At 39.1% G+C, this 25181-nt stretch overlaps 2 protein-coding genes across 3 annotated transcripts in view; one reads left to right on the plus strand and one right to left on the minus strand.

The window, feature by feature from the left end:
• The window catches only part of LOC143673968 (apoptosis-stimulating of p53 protein 2), a 38444-nt gene extending 31577 nt beyond the window's left edge, over positions 1-6867 (plus strand). Inside the window, exons 14-16 of the mRNA XM_077149141.1 lie at positions 1721-1887; positions 3675-3874; positions 5900-6867. Of these exons, the coding sequence (XP_077005256.1) occupies positions 1721-1887; positions 3675-3874; positions 5900-5941 (409 nt within the window). The 3' untranslated portion in view covers positions 5942-6867. The remainder of the gene's footprint in view (positions 1-1720; positions 1888-3674; positions 3875-5899) is intronic.
• A 3507-nt stretch (positions 6868-10374) lies between these two features.
• CAPN2 (calpain 2) overlaps positions 10375-25181 on the minus strand; it is a 70774-nt gene continuing 55967 nt past the window's right edge. For both annotated transcript variants that reach the window (XM_077149147.1, XM_077149148.1), the window contains 6 exons: positions 22799-22863; positions 15445-15513; positions 14691-14769; positions 13348-13464; positions 13047-13105; positions 10375-11325 (listed from right to left, as the gene is read on the minus strand). In XM_077149147.1, coding sequence (XP_077005262.1) covers positions 11302-11325; positions 13047-13105; positions 13348-13464; positions 14691-14769; positions 15445-15513; positions 22799-22863 — 413 coding nt within the window. In that variant the 3' untranslated portion in view covers positions 10375-11301. The remainder of the gene's footprint in view (positions 11326-13046; positions 13106-13347; positions 13465-14690; positions 14770-15444; positions 15514-22798; positions 22864-25181) is intronic.

Here is a 25181-nt window from a genome sequence, read left to right on the forward strand (position 1 = left end):
CATAATCTAGAGGTAAACAGCATTTAATATTTTAATGTATTTCCTTTAAGCTCTTTTATATGAGGTGAGCTCAGAATGTATATAATTTTGTAGCCTAATATTTTGGTTTAATATAGCAAAAGCAAAATAAATTCTGAGTGTGTCATAATGTCCTTGCTTTTCTAATGTTGGGAGTATAGCTTGATTATTATTTTTCACTGTTAGAAACGATGCAGTTAAAAAATACATAGTAATATTCACCAAACTGTTGCTAGTAGTGGTTTGAGATGGAGGACGGCGAATTACAGCCGACCTGTATTTCATATGTTTCTGTGATGTTTGGAATGTTCATAGTGAACACACGGGAATAAAAATAGGGAAAGAAAGTAATGATGCTGATTGAACATCTCTGCTAAATGGAACCATTTCAGTAGTTAGACTTTTTTCTCTGAATGTGCTAAAGAACTTGACCATGCGGAATCTTTTTATAACACATCACACCCTGTTACTGCGTTGTTTTCTTGGATTCCTCATACGGTTCTGGGGAAAGGGAAATTGTGTTTTCCTGCTAGATTTATTGTGAATACATAAAGTGTAACAGTAGTTAAGAAAAAATATATAGATATAGCACTTATGAAATGGGAGTTCTTAGCGTCACTTCAAAGTTAAAGGGTCTTTGAGTTATAGTTAGAATGTGTTCTTGATACTGCACCAGCAGAGAGCTGGGATTCGAGGCAATGTATTGGATCGGGAGATGCGGTCTGTGTGTCCCTTATCTGGAATGCAGTGAAACAGGATTAACCTGAAGCCATACCCTACTAGGCAGCGCTTGGCTCTCATGCTCTTTAAAGGCTTTTTTTCCTTCTTTTTTAATAAAAGCACTCATTGCTTAATTTGCCAACTTTTTCTGCCCTTCCTTCCTTCCTCTCTCCCTCCTTCCCCAAGGGAGGGAAGAAAAAGAGAAGTAAACCAAGACTTAGTACTTTGGGTCCTGATCCAGTCGCTATTCTCAGGCCCATCGTCGGAGTTTGGTCCGTGATACTGACTCACCTTACACCTTCACTGAATTGCTGTGAGGCCATTTATAATGATACTCATTCATAACACATTTGAGGTGCTGGGGAAGATTCTCTCTGATGGTATTAATAAGTTCTTGCTGCCAGTTACCTGAAACAGATTAAAATAAATGTATTTTAAAGCCACTTTTCTACTCTGAATTTCCAAATAAGATTACATTCAGGTGTCAGGAATTAGGACTACGGCACATCTTTTTGGGGTACACAATTCGACAACTTTCGGCTTAATGCCTTTCGCATTGGCAGTGGTTGAACGGGGGTTGGTAAAGGCGCATGGTTTGAGTGCAGGCCCCATACTTTAAGGGCTGTTAGGTCCTTTGCTTACTTCTGGCAGAAATAATTAACCTGGGTGCTCCAGGACATAGACCTAAGTACATTTTAGTTTATCCTGTTTATTATTAGATTGTTAAAGAAATTTAATTTTCTTTCACTCATTTCTCTCACCAATACTCTGTAACATATTCCTTTGTGGTTGTAATCCTATGATGGGTTCAAGCATCTTTGTTTAATTGCTTTGTTTTATTGATTTATTTTTGTTTAAGAGGTTTTCAGAAGAAAGGGCTTACTAGGTGATAGACTCAAGAATTTTCTTTACAGATATATTGGCACAGTAGATGTCATTCAGATTAGGAAAACATTTCTAGCCCTTGTGTTTTACTTCACAGGACTCCATTACATTGTGCAGCCTCATGTAACAATGTTCAAGTGTGTAAGTTTTTGGTAGAATCTGGAGCTGCTGTGTTTGCTATGACCTACAGTGACATGCAGACTGCTGCAGATAAGTGCGAGGAAATGGAGGAAGGCTACACGCAGTGTTCTCAGTTTCTTTATGGTAGGTAACAATTAGAATTAAACATGCTGAGTACTTATCTTATATTGCTAGCTTGGGTATAATTTGATAATTATTTTTGTGTTTGTGTTGTATATAGTCCTAGGCATTGAAAATAAAGCAGTCTTAGCCACTAATATTAATGCAGCTTTTGTTTGCATGCCTAAGAAACAGTTTTTGTCGGGTACAACTTTAATTGTAAAAATAAGTGATGTAACACTGACCTAGTTGTGTTAGTGACTTTTTACTATCAAAATATCTTCTAAGATTTTTTAATACCTAGTAAGTGATGGTATAACCTTGCAAATAAGTAAATAGGACTGACTCCTTCCAAGTTGATTCTAGAGAAGTGTGTCAGCAGTATCAGTATAAGAATCCAGATGGCCCAAGTTTCCCTGCTAAAACAAACTTTTATGAAATGAAAACAACATGTATTGGAACTAATTGTCTTACACTTGTGCTGATACCACACTGTTTTGATTATCAAGTTATGTTCTTCATCTGTCTCATTTTTTTGTTTGTTTGTTTAAGTTTTGAACTCTGGACCATAGGATATTTTGATATATTAAATTAATTGGCTATCTTGAACTATATTTAATTATGGAATATAATTTAAAAAACATTTAGGGACATTTGATCAGAGGTCTTTTGTTTATTTAATATGGATACTCTGACTTTTCTATCATATCTAAAATGCCATATTTCTGCATTCTAACATTATGATTTTAAAAAATTGTTTCTTTCCCTGTTTGGCAATTGGTAGAGAGCACTGTAATTGACAAAACATTTAATTGAGATTGTTTTTCTCACTCTGCTCTTAGTGCTAGGTAAAGAAAGAAATCCTGTTTTCACAGTTCTTTGGTCATTATGCTTAGAAGTAGCTGAAATTTGACTGTCATGCCATTCTTTTTTGTGTGTGTGAAATATAACATATATCCAAAACAATATAAATTTCCAAGTACATTTTAACAAGTAGTTATAGAGCAGAAATTTTGGTATGGATTTTTAGTTTTTTTCTTCTAGCTGCTCCAAAACACTGGAGACCGACAGAAATATCAATATAGTGATTCAGCAGTCATATTCCTTTGTTAAATCCTATCTTCTCTTATACTTCTCCTTCGCTTTGACTAGCTATGTACATAAAAGCAGTAAATTTAGGAGTTCATCACAACAATTAGTTGTAGAACAGATTTCAGAGTTTGGTATGGGTTACAGTTCCACAATTTTAGGTTTTTATTTCTAGCTACTCTAAGGTACTGGAGGCTAAAAGAAATCTCGGTATAATGATTTAGCACTCATACTCATTTGTTAAATACAGCCTTCTCTGTACAACTCCACCATCACCTTCATACTTTTTCCCATTCTTTAGGGGTATTTGGGCTATGCCCATTCTAGCTTTTTCATGTTGGAAGGGTCACTTTTTTTTAAAATACTCTATAGGCTCAGAACAGTTCTTTCTTTATTTCCACAAAGGTTTGCGAACATTTTTGTACTCTGAAAGACCAGTTTAGAGAGATGCTTATATTTAAGGTTCATCAGTTTGTAGAGCTGTTGTAGAGATGATAACGTATGTATGTGTCTTTTGTATATTCCCTATACTTTCTTGGCCCTCCATTCTTGCCCCTTGTCCTCTGGAAGTTTATTTATTGAATCTTTAATGTAATAATTCTAACATTCTAGATGTACCCATTTCTATTTCTTCCCATTTGTTTTTATATAGCTAAAAGTTCTTAAGAGTGATATACTCTGAGTTATATATTCTATGCTGTATCTTACTCTTACAATTTTAGGAGTTCAGGAGAAAATGGGCATAATGAATAAAGGAGTCATTTATGCACTTTGGGATTATGAACCTCAGAATGATGATGAGCTGCCCATGAAAGAGGGAGACTGCATGACAGTTATCCGCAGGGAAGATGAAAATGAAATTGAGTGGTGGTGGGCACGCCTGAACGATAAGGAGGGATACGTTCCACGCAACTTGCTGGGAGTAAGTACTTCTAACATGTAATGATAGTCTTATATGTGTCAGAGAGGAGCTTTGCAAAAATTGCTGTTATGGCTACAGTGCAACTTCCTGCCCTTTAGTTAGATAATTGGATAATATGAGAATTGAGTTTGTGACATTTGAAATGGATTTTAAATCTTTCTAAATCAGGATTTATAAATCTGATCCATCTAAGTGTATGGTAGAGAGATGAAAAGGGCATTAAAGGCAAAAGTCTTTTTGACTTTGTTCTTTCTCTGCTTTTTTTTTTTGCATGGGTAAGCACCGGGAATCGAACCTGGGTCTCTGACTTGGCAGGGGAGAAGAGCCACATGGCCCGCCCTCTACTATTTGATTTTCATAATGTTTCATAAAGGGCGGGCCACGGTGGCTCAGCAGGTAAGAATGCTTGCCTGCCATGCCTGAGGAGCTGGCAGTCTGGATTCTGAGCTGCACCTCCTCCTGCTGAATTTTCCTCGTCCATGTTGTTTGTCTGGTGTATATTATAAATGACATCATACATCTTGACTGCTGCCTTCCTGATAACAGAATTTACTGTTACATAAACATTTGGGGTTTAGACAGCATTCATTTGTGTGAGGAGAATGCAAATTATAAAGAATAATGAAAGCGAAAAAAAAAATTAGGCCATATTTATTGTTAAAAACAACAGCAAACTTTCAGATTACCAATGAAAGTAGAAATGTAAAGGGCGTACTCTTTCAGGTACCTCGGTTTACTTCTGTGAAGTCTGTAGAACCTGAGAAGTATAATATCTTGCATGTTTTTCTCTAATAAACATTAATAGTAAATAAACACCATTACTTTTCATAGTTGTTTACCTGGAAAAAGCCCTCCTTCTTGGAAATTAAAATATTGATTTTCTAAAGAAGAGGCTCTGTGCTGCTGAGACATACGGGGAGAGTGATTCATTCCCAGGTGTGGAAGCAGTTAGTCAGCATCTGTAACTGCCTTGTGAACACGGCTGTCTCAGGGTTCTCAGATCAATAGCCTGAAGAGTTCATCTTAATCCTATGGTTAAATATTTGTGGTCTTTTGGAAATCCTTTTCTGGGTAGCTTCTGTTCAACTGTTTTTTGTTTCTTTTGAGGTCTTAAAAATTAAATTGCATAAATGTTGACTATTTAAGTCAGAGGCTCAGATAGCAACCCAGAAAATTATATTGGCTAAGTATTTTTTCTCAGATAGAAAATAATCCTTTACATGGTAATAATCCAATAGTTAGCTTTTCAGTTTTGGCTAGAAGTCGAGTTTTCTTTTCTCTGACTTTTTTCCTTCACTAATTTCTTTTACTAGTTTTTTTTCTTTTTCTTCTTCAAGGGTAGGAGGAGGAAGAAGTTTTGTTTCATTTGCCTGTTGAATTACTAGTTTGACTGGCTGTTAGCCTCAAGACTAGAGGTCTTGCAAACTTCACAAAACTCTCTAGCCCTCCTTATGGAAAATATAAAACAGCGAAAATCCTAAATTTAAAGACCTGCTCATCCTTCCTTAAATATGTAGAATTTTAGTCTGTGAAGCTTCGTTTCTCATAGCCGGCCCCTGACAGCATTAAATCCATTCTGAATGAAGTTAATCTCTTACCTTTCTTTCCTAGTAATGGGAGCTCTGACAGCTGGGATTTGTAGCATGTCGCAAACTGCCTTTAATAGTTTGTATTCCTTGTTAGGTTTGATTTATTGTTCAATGAACTGTGTAAATTGAGTTTATGCTTAGACCTGTCATGGTGTGGCTAGCCTTTGATTTTTATATTACTACACCATGATATTGTCACAGTTGGTAGGTCCCTGTGACGTCTGAATGTCTTTTGCAGAATAGATGACTAAAGCACTTGCTAAATGTGATCTTTGTGTACTCAGGCAGGTATGGGTGCTTCACCCAACAGAAAGTCCATCTTCCTTAGTATGATTTCCTTCCTCTGATATCTGCTCCCTTCCCAGTATTTCTTGAATTCTTGTTGTACTCACATGCTTCTTTGTATTTTGTAAATAATTTCTAAACTCTCTTACAGCTGTACCCAAGAATTAAACCAAGACAAAGGAGCTTGGCCTGAATTTTACAGAATTTTACTTAACGAAGAACTAATTCCCATCATCACCAAGAAGAAATGATACAGTTGTTTTGGGCAGAAAAATTCACAAGACTTGTTTCAACGACAGTGTAGTGTGAAAGTGCTGAAGATGTGCTTTAGAAGAAAGTGAAGGGCTGAAAACTGTTAGTGGAGTCTATTCGGCTTGATGAAAGGGAGCTTAGGAGGAAGCTGACGGTGCTGCTGGAGGTAAAGGTGTTCCAGGTAGCACGAAGGAAGGTGGGCAGCAGCAGTCTGGTTTACTACAGGAAATAGGACCATTTGTTTTGCTGTTGTGAACATCAACTTTGTCTCCTGCTTGGTTGGTGTTTCCAGCACTTGCCCCTGTGCTGGGCCATGATAGCCCCATCCCTGTCTCCACAGCACCAGAGCGCCCACAGCAGACTTGTGTGAAGGTTCAAAGGTGCTGCACACTTTTATATTATCAGTGAAGAACTGTGAATTGGTTATCAGCAATAACTTTATTATATAAGGTCTTGTAGCATCTTACTAATTATACATACATTTCAGATATTGAAACTAAGCTACACTATAGGTAATTAGATTTAGAATACTATTTTTAGGCTGAATTTGAATCTATATTTATTGTCTTTTGTATCTTGGAAATTAGAAACTTGCTATAGACTTACCTATAATGTTTGTCAAAATCATAACTGACTTTAAAAACAATTGTAATAAACTTTTTTCTCTAAGCTTTTTACTGGTTTTAGTTTTTAATGTCATAAACAGCCTTTGTTTAAAAATCACAAGCCACTGGAATATCTTACACAGCAGAATGATGACTTACTTAATGCAATATGTATTCATTGTAATAAATTTCCTTACTAGCCATGTGATTAAATATAGAAAATATTTCTTTGTTCATAAAAACCCTTCACATTTGCAATTCATGACTTTTGAGAGTGGTCTTTGATAAAAAAGTGGGTGCTTTTTTTTTTTTTTAAGCTTAGAGATCATGGTTTATAGAAGCTTTCTTATGCCTTTTGGCTAGAGCCTCTAAGAAACTGTTCGTTTTTGCATGGGCAGGTACCGGGAATTGAACCCAGGTCTCTGGCATGGCAGGCGAGAACTCTGCCACTGAGCCACCAGGCCCACCCTAAGAGACTGTTTTTATGTCCTGGTTTTATTTCAGGTTTTTCATAGAGTTATATAAATTGATTAATGGATTGAAAGCTTATATAGACAAATTTTCCACATTGTTTTATTGTTACCAAGTTTGTGAATTGTGTTGGAACCCATTTTGCTTAGTGAAACAATTTTATTTAATAGATGATATAAATGACAGTGGTCACTTTCCTTAAACATTTTTATGAGTTAAATTCTAACAGGGAAGGTAGATGAAACAGATTATACCATACCTTTCAGAGTATTGTAGAAATACTGATAACATGAACTAACTGTCAAAAGACTTGGGTATTAAGGAGAATTCTCAGTCCCCCCCACCAATATTCCTGTCACTGGTTATTCAATCAAACATTTATCTAGGTACTCTTGTGAAGGGGTGTTCAGATATAATTAGCTGATCTTAAAATAGGGAGATTATCTGGGTGAGCCCAGTGTAATCCTATGAGCCCTTAGCAGGAGGGTCAGACCAGAGAGATGAGGTCAGAGATTCAAAAGTGCAAGAACTCAGTCCACAAATGTCAGAAAAGAGATATAAAGCCATGATGATGCTTTTATATTCCTTAATCCTAAACTTGGGAGATCATTTGTTATTGTTCCCCTCTCACATATTTATTTTATTACAAAAATAATACTGCTCCTTGTAGAAATATTCGCAAGTACAGAGAATGGTTATGGAGCAGAGGGGGAAAGAGACCACTCCAGAGGAACTACTGTTAATATTTGGGCATATTTCTAATCTTATCAATGATTTTTTTTCCTTACATAGTTCAGTGCATGCTATTTTAGGAATTCATATTCTCCTGTTTCATTCTTGACATTGTATCATAAATATTTATTATCATGATTTTAATGGCTGTATAATATGTCATCATGTAATGCGCCCAATCATTTATCTAATATTGAACATATGACTTAATATTTTCTAGTTCTTATGTATTAAAATAGATGCTGTAGTCACATCTTTGTGTTAGCAGAGCTTTCAGGTTTTTGAAAAATAAGGTGGGTGGGGAAGGCAGTTGGAGCATAGTCCATGCTAAAGTGGGTAGAGTGTGAATTTTAGCTGTGTTCAGAGTGTAAAGGCAGTGGAGCCATAGGGAAATTTTAACTAGGGGACAAAGAAAGAGGAACACGTGAAAGAAGAGTCCTGAGAGCAAGAGAAGCAGAAGGGAAGTCAAGGGAGAATAGATTCTCAAGAGAGAGGGGATAGTGAATGGTGTTAAAGACAGCTGAGACATCCAAGAAGATACTGGCTGGTGCATATTTATATGATTTCGCGTCAGGCACTTTTAAAAGACTGGTAGATGGGTACAAGGGTGGTTCAGTGGTAGAATTCTGGCCTGCCATGCAGGAGACCCAGGTTCGATTCCAGGCCCATTCACTTCCCAAACAAACAAAAAACAAACAAAAATTCAACAAATGGTGCTGCAAAAATGGGATACTCACATGGACAAAGAATGAAGTGTGACCCCTGCCATACAGCATACAAAAAGAAAAGTGGTAGGGCCATTAGGCAGACTGCAGTAGGTTGAGTCATTGGGAAACTGAAATTGGAGATCTAATGTGGCCAGCTTCTCAGGAAGCTATGTTCTGGAGGGAAGGAGAGATAAGGGTAGAGGTATGTGTATGTCTGTACTAAGTGTACTTGAGGATGTGGTAAGCACTTAGGTATGTTTAAATGCTGTAGGGAAAGAAGAATGGAAAGAAAAATTGAAGATAGAAAACAGAGGGGGTCTAATTGATAGGCCTGAGGCTGTAATTCCGAGCAGAGAGTCTGGGATGGTTTTCCTCCAAGCGAAGAAGGAAAGAGGTATGATGATTTAGGTAAGGGTGAGTTTATACAGAGTCAGACAGTTGAGAGGATAACTTTACCATCTTTTTTTTCCCCCTGTGAAATAAAATAGGAATCAGCAAATGTTATAGTATGTGGGAAATCTCAGCATACTTAATAATATATATGGTATAATTACATAAAATTACATGCATGGAAGGAAATATATTAAGTTGTCTTTAGATGCTGATTCTATTGGTGATTCCCTTCCCCTTCTCTTTTTCAGTCTTTTCTAAAACTGCTTTGATAAACATCTACCAATAGCATATGTTGAGGCTTAAATAGCCTATTAGAAATGAGATTGTGAACTAGGTCAGCTCTACCGATGAAAGTGTGGCAGAAGGGACCCAGTACTCAGCACAGCAGTAAAGGTTTGGAATAACCACCCTGCGATTTGGGAAGGGCTTGCCTTTCTCCTCTCTTCTATACTCAGTCTCTAAGGCCCCCTCCCTCAGATCTCTTCTGACTCCACTTCTGTCCCCTCCCAGCCCACATCCTATGTTACCATATTCTAGCCACTCGAGTCACCAGCCTCAGTCTCTTCATCCTGTGTCCTTCAGCCTTACTTTGCTTGCCCACCTTCCACCCTGAATCCGTTCAGGTACCTATTAACTCTACCCCTAAACCTGTACTGCTGAACAGAGAAAACCCACTGAAGAGTGGATTAGGATCACTTCTTACGGTCGTCTCCAATCCCCTCTGGGCCCTCAAAACCACTCTGCAAGCAGGAAGAACTTACACTCATTTGAGGAGTTTGAGAAATCTCTGCTCTCCTTTTTTTTTTTTTTTTTTAAAGGAAAGACAGAGAGAAGGAAGGAAGGATAGAAGGAAGGAAGGAAGGAAGAAAGGGAAACATTTTTAAACATTTTCTTGTTTTATTGTATTCTGTTTCTCCGTTTTTTTGTTACATGGGCTGGGGCCGGGAATCGAACCGAGGTCCTCCGGCATAGCAGGCAAGCACTTTGCCCGCTGAGCCACCGCGGCCCGCCCTCTGCTCTCCTTTTTATGACAAACTAGGACATGCATCTTTCCCATTTTCTATGGTTTCTCAAGAATTACTAGAAGCAGACCAGTGATTTCACCTGCATGTTTTCTCTGCACCTTTGTTCCCTATGTAAGTGGGGGTCAACTGAATTGAAATTTAAGTGGCCCAGTAAAGCAGGAACCTTCCTTAGGAGCACGTGAATCCTTGTCTGTGCCTCCTTAAAAGAGACCAACAAGCAATAGAAATCAGAGCTGTGCTGACTTTACTAGGACTTCTGAATTGGATTTTTAAGAACTTTACAGTTACAAATTTTAATTTTCGGTAAGATGCCTTTTCCTCTCAATAGGTGAATTTGCAGAGGTAAATTAGCTACCTTGTTAAAGTAGAAACAAGCTATAATTATGTGTGATCATAAACCATCCTGCTGGGGTCACCCTTCAGAAAGGAAAACAGATACGGTGTGATTGCACAAGGCTTATTTATTTAACAGTACATTTGGAAGAAGATAAGGCAACAAGGCAATATTTTTATAGTTTTGCTAGCATTTTCCCAAGGTAAAGCCAGGAAACACCTTGTTTTTTTTTTTCCCTGTAAGAATTCCTACATGATATCTCCCTAACTCCATGCACAAACACTAGACAAGGTGAAGCTGGGAAAGTTTTGTGGCAGCAAATACTTTGTTTTGTCTATCATAATTGTTTTGCAAACTGGACTCCTGGTTTTGGTGTGCTGCTTCATCTGATCAAGGGCAGAATCTCTTCGCTGTTGATAACACGAGATGCATAAGCCAAATATGCCCAAGCACTTGAGTTGAAGACATTTTGTTGTTGCCAATCAATACTATATAAAACCTGTTTAACACAAATGTTGGAGGTAAGTCTCCTTACCTTGACAAAATTTTTCCTTGATGCATATTTCCCACTTTGCGCAAGGGAAATAGTAATTCCTGGGCTGCTGTTTGGTAGATGCCACAGTTGCATTTTTAAGCTCAAAGCTGCTTTAGATATTACCACCAAGGGCCTCCTGCCCTTTGAGACTGACTTAATATTTGCTCAGCTGTTAAATACCTTCCTGCATCTATCCGGATTTAATATTGCTATAAACAGGAAAGTGTGTAAAAGTAAAAAATATATACTATTTACAGACTGAAAGCTTTCTTTGAACTTATCAAGGGTTAAGTGACTCACTTTGCATTATTGTAAGATATACAAATCTTTTACTTTGAAAGTTCTGTTATGTCGATTAGTATTATTTTCAGCTATAATCATCAGTTGAAATAAATGCTCCCATAATTTCATAATCCAGATAAAAAGTGTTTCTCTGTGGAAATTTAGTCGTTGGCTGGTTTTCTTCCAAGGGAAGTCTTCATGCAGATTTGTTGTAACTTCAGAGTACTGAGAAACAGAGCCACTGTGAGGGAGAAAAAATACAAGTCAGATCAGTGAATGTTTTTTCAATTAAAGGCTATTTAAAAGTACCTGTTGGTTATTCTGCAAGTTCAAGAAAACTGACCCAAGGCTAAGATATAAATGCACTGACTCCTATTCTTTCTACCTAATTTTTAGAATCTAGCATTTTACACAAGGTTAGTAGCTGTGTGTAATTTGAATCAGGTAGTCACAAATCATATTACAGGGTTGACTGAATATATAAGATTTGAAATTCAGACAACATATAAATGAACATTTTCACTTATCTCTGCCTCAGAAAAGTTACATCAAAAGCCTTTAAACAGGAAGTTTTCAACTTTGGTTCTGGTTGGAATGACCTGGGGGGACTTTAAATCAGATTCTAATTTTAATTGGACTGGGATAGCACCTGAACATCAGGATTTAAAAACAAAAAAACAAAAAAAAAACTCCCCAGGTGATTTAATCTGCAGCCAAAGTTGAATGAAAATCAGTCAAATTGAAGGAGAGATTATGTTGCTCATCCTTAGCAGAGACTGCTAAAGTGTGGGAATCTCTAGGAACCTGTGAAAGACAAGTTGAGGAGTAGGAGGGAAAGCCAGTGGGTAAGATCTTTCTCGGAGGAAATGGGATGAGAGTGGACTGAGTAGGCAGGCCAGTATAGACAGGGTGGGAGCTGGGATGGAATAGGATCCCTAACAATAATGATAAAGAGCTAGAGGTTCCAGAACTTAATGATGTGGCATGTTTTATGTCACAATTGTATTGATTCTACTTTGTCTTACAGTCTCAATGTAGGGATATTTCCTGGGCTTCATATAGCATTAATCAAGTTGAAGTTATTTGTAACCAGTTAAAATGTATTTTCAACTGGCCAGAGATTTATGTCTCATTTCATAGTAGCAAACTTTTTTGCTACTAAATTTCTCCAGAGTTCAAAATTCAAGGAAAAGAGTTGCCAGTCCCTTATTCCAGATTCCTTCTTAGAACCTTGTTCCTCTGTTTTGTGGGGATGGGGCTGATTGCTTTGCCATTTCCACCCACTGCTGGCCACCTGACCCACTCCTCCCCATTTGGCTCATTTGCAGGGAAAGACCTTTCCTTCACGTTAAGAGAACATTTTGCAGTTTGCTTTTTGTGAAATTGGAATGCCAATGTAATTTGGATTGATGATTATTTCGGATGTGAGCACTACTGGATTCCAGACACATGAGCACAACGATATCATATATGGCAAGATTATTTACTTGTCAGTTTTTTTTTTAAAGGGGAAAGAGCAAAGTAATTAGCTCAGAAAGCATTTAGAGCTGTTCTAAGAATGACATCTTTCCAAAACCAAGTTGAATTTTATCCAGAGCGTTTCTTTATATAAGCAACTTCTCTCATGCATGTTAATTAGCAGTTCATTTTCCCAGCAGTGATCTGCCCTCTTTTCTTCTTTTAACCTTGCTCTAAACTCAAGGAAAGTTCACGGGGGACAGAGCCAGGTGTGTTTCCTTGGACTTGAGAATCAATTGGGGAAAAAAAAACTGCAAAAAAAAGTGCATCATGGCATCTCAGTGCCATTTACAGGCCTATCCCATACAGACCAGAAGGTTTAAAGCAAAGTTTTAAAAAGTAGGTCAACAACCCATAGGTCTCTGCCACTTACATAACAGTTCTTCTCCCCCTGCCCCTGTCCCTTTTAAGAGTGAGGTGGTTGGTGAAAAGCTGCAGACTTACAGAGATAAGGTTGAGCTCTATTGTTCCGGTATTCTCGGGATCCAGCTGCTTAAATATCTCTGTGGAGAAAGAAAAAGAAATGTCATACGTTACTTAGCTGAACCATGGATCACATTGTCTTCTTCCCTTATTTGGCAGGTGACTTAACTGAATGTCATAAGCTATTACTTCTCCCTCCCCCAAATTAATAGAGGACATTTCATTCTCAACTCTGGGAGAAGCATGTTTCACCTGGGGTGAAAAATAGTCTGCTTTAATACCAAGAAAACAGAAGTGGGTCTTTTCCCAAATATCCACTTACTGAACAGTGTTTCTAGGCGAACTAAGCACCGAACAAAATTATCAAAATCGATGATGAGCTCGTCGTCTGCAAACCGAGCGACGATGACTTGGTGGAGCTGGCAGGGCAGCTTGAAGCCTGGAGGTACAAGGAACAAGCAATCTGATTGGGAAGTATTAGATGGCAATGGATAGCTGTTCATGGGATACAGAACTGATGTGGCAACTTAAATGACAATTAGAATTGCTCTTGTCTCTTGGCTGCTCTTCTGTGAGACTTGTTTTGCAAAGCCAGTCTTTGCAATAACAACCTTCTGCTGTTTATTTTCACGTTTGCCCTTTCCCTGCCTGTTTCCTTACTGTTTTCTTCTACTGACTCAAATTTCCCTGACTACTACTACCCTTTGTTTTGAACAAACCTAACTCATGTTTCCCAAGACTTCTCTTGCCTGTCACTATTTCTGTGGTCCATGCTGTTTCATGACGTTAACGGTGCTACCCGTTTTTTTGTTTTTGTTTTAGCTCAGAATCATCTCAAAAACTAGATGCTACCTCATATATGTGGCAGAAACTGTGGTATCCCAATATTAATTCTCCCGTTTTCTATAGGAAGAGAATTTTAATGGACTCATAGCTGCCTAGAATGAAGGCCATATCTCCCAGCTTCCCTTCCAGCTCTTTACCACCTTGTGACTCAAGTCTGGCCAGTGGGATGTGAGCAGAAGTGATGCGGGCCTTGAAGGCAAGGACCCTGAAGAACCTTTAAGATCGGGTTCTTCCCTGTCGCTCGGATGTGGTTGTGTCCCAGGTCATGTAGGTTTGGGCAACACTCTAAGGAATGTTGAAGCAACATGACAGGAGGAGCAGATCCCCGATAGCATGAGGTGCCATTCCATCTTGGACTGCCTGAACTTGGATTGTTCTGAGGGGAAAATGTATCTTAGTGAAACCACTGTTGTTTGTGGTGTCTCCAGCAGCATTATATCCCAATTAATAAACTGCATGATTTCATGCTTTCATACTCTTAATCCCCACTCTGCTGGTCTACCTCAAGCTTGTATGCCTTTTACTGATATCAAATTCCGTCTAACCAACCCTACACCAGAATAGAGGAGCTGAGGGAAACCTATTGAGAAGCAGCTTCAGCGGCCTGCTGTGCCAGATTTCTCAGAAGGAAACTTGGATTTAAGAAGGCCATAGAGGACAAAGAGTTTTATTTTACCAATTCGTCTTTAAAAGGGGAATGAAAATGATGTGCCTGTATTAAATCAGCACCTACTTTATAGCCTACCAAACTTTGTATTGTCCAGTATAAAATAAGATCTTTTATTCTATAAATAAAAGAAAATAGTTACGAAGTATTACCTGCTTCTTCTAGTGCTTTCCGCATCTCATAGGAATTCATGGTACCAGACCTGTCAACATCAATTTCCCGGTAAATTTTCTGGAACAGGAAAAACAGCTATAAGAACCACGACCCAAAGCAAAGCAGGCGGCAAGTTACCACAGTGCTTTGTGTTGAGTGGGGATGAAGTTTTTCTAGATCTGTGCCTCTAGTTTGGCACTGGAAGACTCACTCGTGTTTCTACCATAAATATCTAATGGTACTTTGCCTCTTTCTGTGAGCTGGTTTGTAAATACTCCCATCATTATATAGTGGTTGCCTGAGAAAACCTAATTATTATTATTATTTTTGCAAGTTCCACTGCTTAGCAGGCTGCCCTTCTCAGAAATTCTCACCATCCTGTTTTTCAATCAATTAGCCTACTACCATGGGCCTTATGTTAATTTTTGTACTTGAGCTACCAAATATCCAAACTACAAGAGCCGCACAACCTTTTCAGGTACCCTTATGGTGGCTTTTTGATGTCTCCATATATGGTAAATAATCATGTGAAGATAGAGAGACCACTTAACTTGACAGGTCCCTAGTTTTCTCTAGGTGATTGTTTGCATTTCCCCTGCCCCATCTTTACTGAGCTCCATTATAGATAAAACCTTAAGTCCCATAAAACTTTCCTCACCCTCCTGATTAGTTGCTGCCTCGTAAGGTATGTGCACAGCATGTTCCTCAACATCGATCCACCCGTCCCTCCCATTAGCCCTCCCGGAGTCTTACTTGGTATTTCTGAATCTTTGTCCAGAGAATGTAGAACTCCTTCAACCCCAACTTACCACTCCCATCCGACTGCCTTCAGTTAAGGAAAGCTCTTTGAGTCTGGTTTCATTTGGGCATCTAGTTTGTCCTTTTAACCGGACACTTCTAATAATGAATATCCACAAGGAGGTTTGGCAGATCCTTGCAGAAAGACTTTTCTTTCTTTTCCATTGCCCAAACCTCCATCTAAAGGGTTGGAGGAAGGGCAAGGTAGATATCTGGCTCCCTTCTGATTTAAGTCAAGTTTTTTTTTTGTTTTTTTAATATTTGCTTGGCTTTTTTTTTTTTTAATTTTTAAAATTGTATAATATAACATATATACAAAACAAAGAAAGAGAAAAGCAATAGTTTTCGGAGCACTCTTCAGCAAGTACACAGGACAGATCCCAGAGTTTGTCATGGGCTACCATACTGTAACCAAGAAATCAGGATTTAGGGGGTGATTTTGATTAGTGAATTATTATATAAATATTCCATTTTGCTTTCTGGAACACTGGAGTAGACAGGGAAATACCTGAAATCTCTGAATTGTAATCCAGCTGCCTTAGATCTCTGATAATGATTGTATAGCCCTTATCTTCTGCCCCTAGGATTGTAAATACCTTGTGACTAGCTTTCATCTGTACCTAGGTATCCAGTTTTTCAACTTCAGAGTCTTGTAATCAGTAAAGATATCCCCTAATGGCTGTTAATGAAGGGTCTTGGGTCCACTCGGAACTAGTCCATCCAAGTCTCAAATTATCTTGATGACACAAAACTGGATTTAACCTAAGTGAGCCCACCTGACATGCGCAGTTCTTAGACTTTAACCTTTAGTGAGCCACCTATACCCCATTCTGCCATTTTCTTTCATACATTCTGTGACTAAGCATGGAATCAATCTGTGCATGCTTAATAATAATGATGTAATTACATCATCTGGGGCCATGGTGCTCATTATCCTAAACCCTGCCCACCTTTTCTCTAATAAAACTACCCGAATTACTGCAGATTTTGGGTTGTTAGGCCATCTGCTCTCCTACTATGCATATAGTAATAAACTCCTTCTCTGTTTGCAACTCTGGTGTCTCAGGAATTGGTTATTGAGCATGTTAGGCAGAAGAATCCACAGACTTTGGTAACAATATCATCTCAGATTTTTCTAGACCATAGGAGGCTAGAAAGAGTAAAATTTTTTATCACAATCAACTTTTTTTCTTTTTTGTAAAAAATAACATATATACAAAAAAAGCAATAAATTCCAAAGCACAGAAAAACAATTAGTTGTAGAACAATTTTCAGAGTTTGGTATGGGTTAAAATTCCACAATTTTAGATTTTTACTTCTAGCTGCTCTAAGAGACTGGAGACTAAAATATCAGTATAATGATCCACATTCATTTTTTAAACGCTACCTTCTCTATATAACTCCACGATCACCTTTGATCTTTCTGTCCCACTCTTTAGGGGTATTTGGGCTATGGGCCATTCTAACTTTTTCATGTTGGAAGGGGCTGTCAATAATATGGGGCAGGGAGATGGAACTAGCTGATGTTCTGGAGAGGTTGGGCCCTCTAGGTTTCTGGACTTATCTAGTCCACATCTGGAAGTTGCAGGTTTCTGGAAAGTTTCCATAGTGCATTGATTTAAGTTAGTTTTGATCTAGAGATCAAAACCTGTGGCAGCCCCAGATTCTGCTAAAGACGAGCAGAGGACTTCAGATGGCTCCTATTGGTTGGGCCCTTGCCATTTTTTTGAGTATTCCTGAGGCCTCTTGTGAGGGGAGCCCCAGAGTAGGTGCACACTGTAAGGAGACTCAGACCACCCCTTTCCATCACTTCCCATGGAGCGCATGAAGCAAGGTGGGTAGACTGTTATCAGTGGCCTTGGAAGGGACAAAGGGAAGGAGAATGATCATGGAGAGTGAAGCCCCTTATCTAAAAATCAAGAAGGAAATCTTGATCAAAGAACAAACAACCCAATTATAAAATGGGCTAAATATATGAATAGGCATTTTTCTGAAAAACAAATACAGATGGCCCAAAAGTACATGAAGAGATACTCATTTTCATTAGCTATAAGGGAAATGCAGATCACGACTTCAATGAGATACCACTTCACACCTATAAGCATGGCTGCTATTAAACAAACAGGGAACTATAAATGTTGGAGACGATGTGGAGAAATTGGGACTCTTATGCACTGCTGGTAGGAATGTATATTGGTAGAGCCACTATGGAAGACAGTTTGGCAGTTCCTTAAGAAACTAAATATTGAGTTGCCCTATGACCCAGCAACAGCACTACTTGGTATATTCCCAGAAGAGCTGAAAGCAATGACACAAACAGACATTTGCACACCAATATTCATAGCAGCATTATTCACAATCACCAAACGATGGAAACCATCCAAATGCCCATCAACAGAGTAGTGGAAAATGAAAATGTAGTATATACATACGATGGAATATTATGCAGCAGTAAGACAAAATGACGTCCTGAAGCACTTGACAAGATGGAGGAGCCTTGAGGACATAATGCTGAGTGAAATAAGCCAGACAAAAAGGATAGATACTGCATGACTCCACTTTTATGACCATGGTAAAGGTAAAATCAGAGGCTTATAACACAGAGTATGGGGGAAGTAGAGATGGGTGAATGATTAGCTAATGAGACTGAACTCAAATGTAAGGGAATAGATACAAGTGAAGGCAGTTCTCAAGTGGGTCTATAAGTAATATTACCATATTGAAGGTGAACAAAATTGAAAGGGGTTGTATAAACATATGTGTACCCCTGATTAACACTAGAAATATGTGAGCTCTTCCAAGAACTATTCCAAAGGTATGATTCATGTACAAAGAGTGCTTAAGTCCATGGTATGGGGGGGGGAAACTGCTATTGCATGTTATGGGCTATGTTTAACAGGAAAACATCAGTACTACCACAGCAACAGCAGGGGTAAATAATGGGTGAAAGGACAAGAGTTAAGGAGAGGTTTAGATTTCCTATTTGGTGAGGGTGTGTTTATTGGTTATCTTTCTTTTGCGAACAATGAAATTATCTAAAATTGAGAGTGTTGATGGACTGTGGACTTTGGGCATAATACCTGATGCCTAATGAACGCAGGTGGCTGAAGGATGTACTGACTGAGAAGTAGATTGGTGAATGATGGTGTATACGTTTGATTGAATATTGTGCTGCTACAAAAAAGTCCGAAGTCATGAGGCATGCAAAGATGTGAATGAACCTGTGGGACATTTGGTGAGACAAAATAAGGCAGTAATGAAAGAACAATTATTGTATGATCTCTTTTAGAAAATGCTTATAAGACAGGGGCCTAAACTGTAAGCTCTTATAGCAGATGTTTTAAGTCTGGAGTGATAATTATTACTTCTGGATTTTGAAAGACTGTTTTATGTATCTATAACCTGGTATTAGAGGTAAGAACGAAGCCAATCAGGTCCCGATTAAGGTAATTCAAAACAAAGGGGTAAGGAAGACATTGTCTATATTTTAGAACTGCACCTACTCTTTGAGACAAAGGAAGAAAGGTTTATTTTGTCCAGAACCTAAATTTTCTGTAACACATATTCTAACTCAGCTCATTTGAACAACTGAAACACAGGGAGCCCAGAAGAACGAGAGCCTTTATAAGTACATGGAACCTTGGGTAGGACATGAGATTTTGCTGGTTTGTCCAGAGTGATGCCCCGATGAATCCCAGAGTGATTTGATCAGTGAGTATTTGCAAAGTCCCCTTCGGGGAATGGTGAGAACACGGGAAAATTCAACTTCCCCAAGTTGAATTCTTGATATTCTCACAAGCAGTGTGGACAACAAAAGCTACAGGCTGAGCCTCCAGTCTTGGGGTTTGTTCATATGAAACTTAACCCCACAAAGGATAGGTAAAGCCTACTTAAAATTAGGCCTAAGAGTCACCCCCAAGAGAACCTCTTTTGTTGCTCAGAGGTGGCCTCTCTCTCCAGCCAACACAGCAAGCAGACTCACCACCCTCCCCCTGTCTACGTGGGACATGACTACCAGGGGTGTGGACCTTCCTGGCAACATGGAACAGAAATCCCAGAATGAGCTGGGACTCAGCATCAAGGGATTTAGAAAAACTCTAGAATGAGCTGAGACTCAGCATCAAGGGATTGAGAAAACCTTCTCAACCAAAAGGGGGAAGAGTGAAATGAGACAAAGTGTCAATGGCTGAGAGATTCCAAACAGAGTCGAGAGGTTATCCTGGAGGTTATTCTTATGCATTAAGTAGATATCACCTTGATAGTCAAGATGTAATGGAGAGGCTGGAGGGAACTGCCTGAAAATGTAGAGCTGTGTTCCAGCAGCCATGTTTCTTGATGATGACTGAATAATGCTATAGCTTCCACAGTGTGCCTGTGTGATTGTGAAAACCTTGTGTCTGATGCTCCTTTTATTTACCTTGTCAACAGATGAGTAGAACATATGGAATAAAAATAAATAATAGGGGGAACAAATGTTAAAATAAATTTAGTTTGAAATGCTAGTGATCAATGAAAGCGAGGGGTAAAGGGTATGGTATGTATAATCTTTTTTTTTTCTGTTTTTGTTTTATTTCTTTTTCTGTTGTCTTTTTATTTCTTTTTCTGATTTGATGCAAATGTTCTAAGAAATGATGAAAATGCAACTATGTGATGATATTTTGAATTACTGATTATATATGTAGAATGGTATGATCACATTACTGTTTTAGTTTGATGTTAAATTTTTTTTAATTAATAATTTTTTTTAAAAAACAGAAAAAAAAGAATGAGGTCCTTTAATCCTGTACAGATTATTGTAATACCTGGATACATCCTAGAATATATTAAACAGATAATCAAAAAATATTGGCAAAGTACCTTGAAGGACGGGAGAAAAAATATGGAACTATTAAACTTTACCATCACGGAATCCCCTGATACTGTGTCAAACATTAGGGACAACCAAGTCAATAGGCCAAGCCCTTTATCTTGTGAAGCTTATGTAGGTAGCAGAAAAGCTTAGACTACCTATAGGCATGCCTAAGAGTTACTTCTGGAGGACCTCTTTTGTTGCTCAGATGTGACTTCACTCTCTAAGCCCAACTCTGCAAGTGAAATCATTGCCTTCCCCCTCTACATGGGACATGATGTCCAGAGGTGAAAGTCTCCCTGGAGACATGGGAGTTGACTCCCAGGAATGAGTCCAGCCCTGGCACCATGGGATCAGTGATTACATCCTGACCAAAAAGGGGATAAGAAGTGTAACTAATAAAGTATCAGTGGCTGAGCAAATTCAATTGAGTTGAGAGGCTACTGTGGAGGTCCCTCTTATGCAAGCTTCAGTTAGACACTGCTGCCTATCACAACTTGCCAAAACCATTCCAGCCAATCATAAAGAACTCCTAGGGCAATATATAAAATTCTGCAATGGGTCCATGTGCTAGGGTAACTTCCCAGAAACCTACAATTTCTAGATGGGTCCCTGGACCAGATAAGTCCTGAAATCTGGAGAGCACAGCCTCTTCAGAACATCAGCTAGGTCCATCTCCCTACTCCATATTATTGACAGCCTCTTACAACATGAAAAAGCTAGAATGGCCATAGCCCAAATACCCCTAAAGAGTGAAAGAAAGATCAAAGGTGATGGTAGAATTATAAAGAGAAGGTAGGGTTTAACAAACGAATATGATTGCTGAATCATTAAATTGATATTTCTTTTATCTCCAGCATCTCAGAGCAGCTAAAAGTAAAAACCTAAAATTGTAGAATTTTAACCCATACCAAACTCTGAAATCTGTTCTTCAACCTATTGTTGTGCTGTGCTTTGAAATTTATTGCTTTTTTGTATATATGCTATTTTTTTACCAAAAAAGGAAAAAAAAGTTGATTATGATGGTAAAGAAATATTTATTCCTTCTAGCCTCCTATATTCTGGAGCAGCTAGAAAGAAAAATGAGAGGATAGTATAGTAGCTCATGACAAATTCTGGGATCTGTCCTGTAACTATTTGTTGAAGAGAGCTTTGATAACTATTGTTTCTTTCTTTCTTTGCTTTGTATATATGTTATATTCTACAATAAAAAAAGTTAAAAAAAAAAAAAAAAAAAAGAATACGAACTCAGCTCTGGCACTGCGGGATCAACAAAGCCATTCTGACCAAAAGGGAAAAAAATGTAACAAATAAGGTGGCTGAGAGAGTTCATATAGAATCTATAGGCTACTCTGGAAGTCACGCTTACACAAGCTTCAGTTAGACACTGCTACCCATCATAACTTGCCAAACCCCAAGCAAAACCATTCCTGCCAATCCTAAAGAATACCTGGGGCATTTATAAGACTCTGCAAAAGTTCCATGCACTAGGATAACTTTCCAGAAATCTACAACCTTCAGATGGGTCCCTGGACCAGATAAGTTCTGAAATGCAAAGGGCCCAGCCTCTCCAGAGCATCAACTATTTCCATCCCCCTATCCCATATTATCAACAGCCCCTTCCAACATGAAAAAGTTAGAATAGGCATAACTCAAATACCCTTAGAGAGTGGGAGAAAGATCAAAGGTGATGGTGGAGTTATACAGAGAAGGTAAAGTTTAAAAAATGAGTATGATTGTTGAATCATTATCTAATCTTTCTTTCAGTTTCCAGTACCTTAGAGCAGCTAGAAGTAAAAACCTAAAATTGTGGAATTGTAACCCATACCAAACTCTGAAATCTGTTCTACAACTAATTGTTGCAAGAGACTTGGAAATTTATTACTTATATATATGTATGTTATTTAAAGAGAAGTTCATACTGTACGTTGATTGATTTTATTAATAAAAAAAGAAACCTAAATAAAAAATAAAAATATAAAAACGAATTTAAAAATTAAAAGAAAAACAAAAAATAGAGAACGAGAAGTATAACAAAGGAGATAGGATTTTAAAAAATAATAATAATACAGATTCACATCAGAAATTTTATGGTTTAGGAAATATTTTCCTAGGGGAAGTAATGGAAACCCTGTGTCTGAGGAAACAAATTTAAGCTCTTTTGGGTAGAGGGTGGTGGGTGTGCTGTTGGGAATTTCCTGCGCCAGCTTGAGGAGTGGGCGGGCTGCTCTGCAGTCTGAGCCTCTGCAGGTGGCAGAGGTGGGATGTCTGTTTTCATCATCTGAGGTTTCTCACATCACGTTAGGGAGGGAGGTCAGTGCTGATGAGGGTCCTACAGCCATTCAGTGGTTTGAGCAGAACTAGCTGTTCTGAAGGGCGAGAAAGCAACGTGTTTGAATCTTTTCAGAAGGGGATTTTAAATTCTCTAAGTTTTGTTTTTGGAGCAACATTAAAGGATACATCCAGCATGTCAACCATGATTTTGCAAGTCTCAATGCTGAAGCCATCTGACTTGATGTCTTGGCCTAGAAGACAAAATAAGTATGAAAGGCAAACCTTCTAGAGCAGCACCATCCAAATCTTTCTGTGATGACGGAAATATTCTATATCTGCGCTATCCAGCACAGTAGCTATAGGTGGCTACTGAGCACTTGAAATGTGGCTTTTATTTAGTTTTTGTTAATTTAAATGATTTTAAATAGCCACATGTGGCTAGTGATTCCTATTCTGGGACAGTTCAGAGGGTGACTTCTCTGTATATCTGCAGTGGGCAAACAGGGTTTTAATTGCTTTTTTGAATAAGTGAAAAGATGATAAATGAATGTGCTAACAGAGTACAAATCTCTTGTGGCTGCCAGGCAGGGAAAAGAAAATTGGAGGGCATATGTGTTCATTGTAGGTTATGCCCTGTGATAGGAGGAAGTTTACTATAGCTGTCAGTCTGCACTGATAGCTTACCTCTATGTCCCCAGCTGAGTGAGAAACCTGATGACCAGGAGAGACTGTGTTCCACTGGATAATTCCAGTTGAGTTGGTGAGTGGCAGGGGATATGAGAACCTTGTTACAAATATGTGTATCTAGGCGTCCCACAGACTTCACAAAGAGCGAGGAGCCCACGTGTTTGCTATGTCCTTGTTAAAGGTTCTATCCTACTGATCTATCTGAGAGCTGCTGCCTGGGTACCAACCCCTTCTTAGGTGTAGAATTACAGCCCAGAGGCTGAGCTAGAGGCCTCGGGCAGAAGACGGGAATCTCCAGGCAGCCAGGGGGAGGGGACGTGAGCACAGAGGCAAGTAGTGTAGCAAATGGTGCTCCCCCAGCAAGGAGCAGGCTGAATCCAGGCATGATCTGATCCTTCCCCACCTCCCACCCACCGCTCTCCATCTGTGAAGAAACAATGAGGCTTTAGTCTTCCAGCACACATCTGAAAAGCCCCATGACCTCACTTGTGCCTGGCCGCCTCGAGGGGGACCGCCATCTTCTTACCTGCCCCCAAATCAGAGGAGGGAGGGCTTCCCAGGGAGCCCTGCAGCGGACTGGCCATTATGGCCCTTCCCTCTTGTGTGGAGGAGTCCTGGCTGGGAGCCCAGGGAATCCCAGAGGCTCTAATGTGGCCCTGTATGCAGTGGCCACAGGGCAGGGGGCAGTTATGTGTGGTTTCTGTGAGGGCATGGCATTCCCACGCTGGGCTCCTGCGGTGCTGACGGAGGCCTCTCTTTATCCTGCGGGCCAGGCCAGGGGCCGTTTTCACTGTCAGAGGGAACAACTTCCCTTGCACCCACCAGGCTTGTTGAGATGATCCACAGGGCTAATGTCCAGGACATAATGCTTTTGTTTCCAATCCAGATTTATAACTTACTTCTAATATTGTAAAAACCCTGCTCATTGGATTGCTATCTGTGCTGGTTTGAAAGTACTGTGCACCCAGAAAAGCCATGTTTTAATCCTGATCCAATCTTGTGGGGGACAACCATTTCTTTTAATTCTGATTCAAGAATGTAGGTTGGAATCTCTTAATTAGATCACCTCCATGGAAGTGTGACACATCAAATTGTGGGTGTTAGCCTTTGATCGGATGGAGATGTGACTCCACCCATTCAGAGTGGGTCTGGATTAGCTTATTGGAATCCGTAAAGAAGAGGAAACATTTGAGAGAAACCTGAGAGCCAACGAAACTTCAGAGCTGACAGAACAGAGACACGGATGTATGGAGATGCTTGGAGCCCAGCAGATGTTGCCGTGTGCTTTCCCATGAGATGTTAAAGAAGCCAGAACCCAGAGAGAGCCAAGGGAAGCCAAGAGTTGAAAGCCAACTTTCAACTTCCCCAGAGAAGCAAACTGAGGAACGCCCACAGGAACAGAGGCCGAAAGCAACGGAGCCCAGGAGCAAGGGACCAGCAGATGCTAGCCACGTGCCTTCCCAGCTGACAGAGGCATTCCAGACAGCATCAGTCTTTCTTGAGTGAAGGTAACCTCTTGTGGGTGCCTTAATTTGGACACTTTCACTTCCTCAGAAGTGTAAACTTGTAAATTATTAAATTCCTCTTTATAAAAGTAGTTCTGGCTCTGGCATATCACATTCCAGCAACTACAAATTAGAACACTATCTTTATCAAAAACAGCACAATCCTTGTTATTAATTTGAGAATATATATATATTTCCCCCCAGTGGCAACGAACACTGAGTGGGTTAAACAATCAATCCTTTGATAGTTTTGCTTAAGAAATAGTTACAGACTGAAAAGATTTTCAAAAATCGGGGGTCCGGTCCATTTCTCAAGTCTCTATCCAATTAAATTCATTGTGTGGAGACCCTGCAGCCTGGGCTGAAGGCAGCCACTT

This window comes from Tamandua tetradactyla, chromosome 2 (assembly GCF_023851605.1).
Source record: "Tamandua tetradactyla isolate mTamTet1 chromosome 2, mTamTet1.pri, whole genome shotgun sequence".
Lineage (NCBI taxonomy): Eukaryota > Metazoa > Chordata > Mammalia > Pilosa > Myrmecophagidae > Tamandua > Tamandua tetradactyla.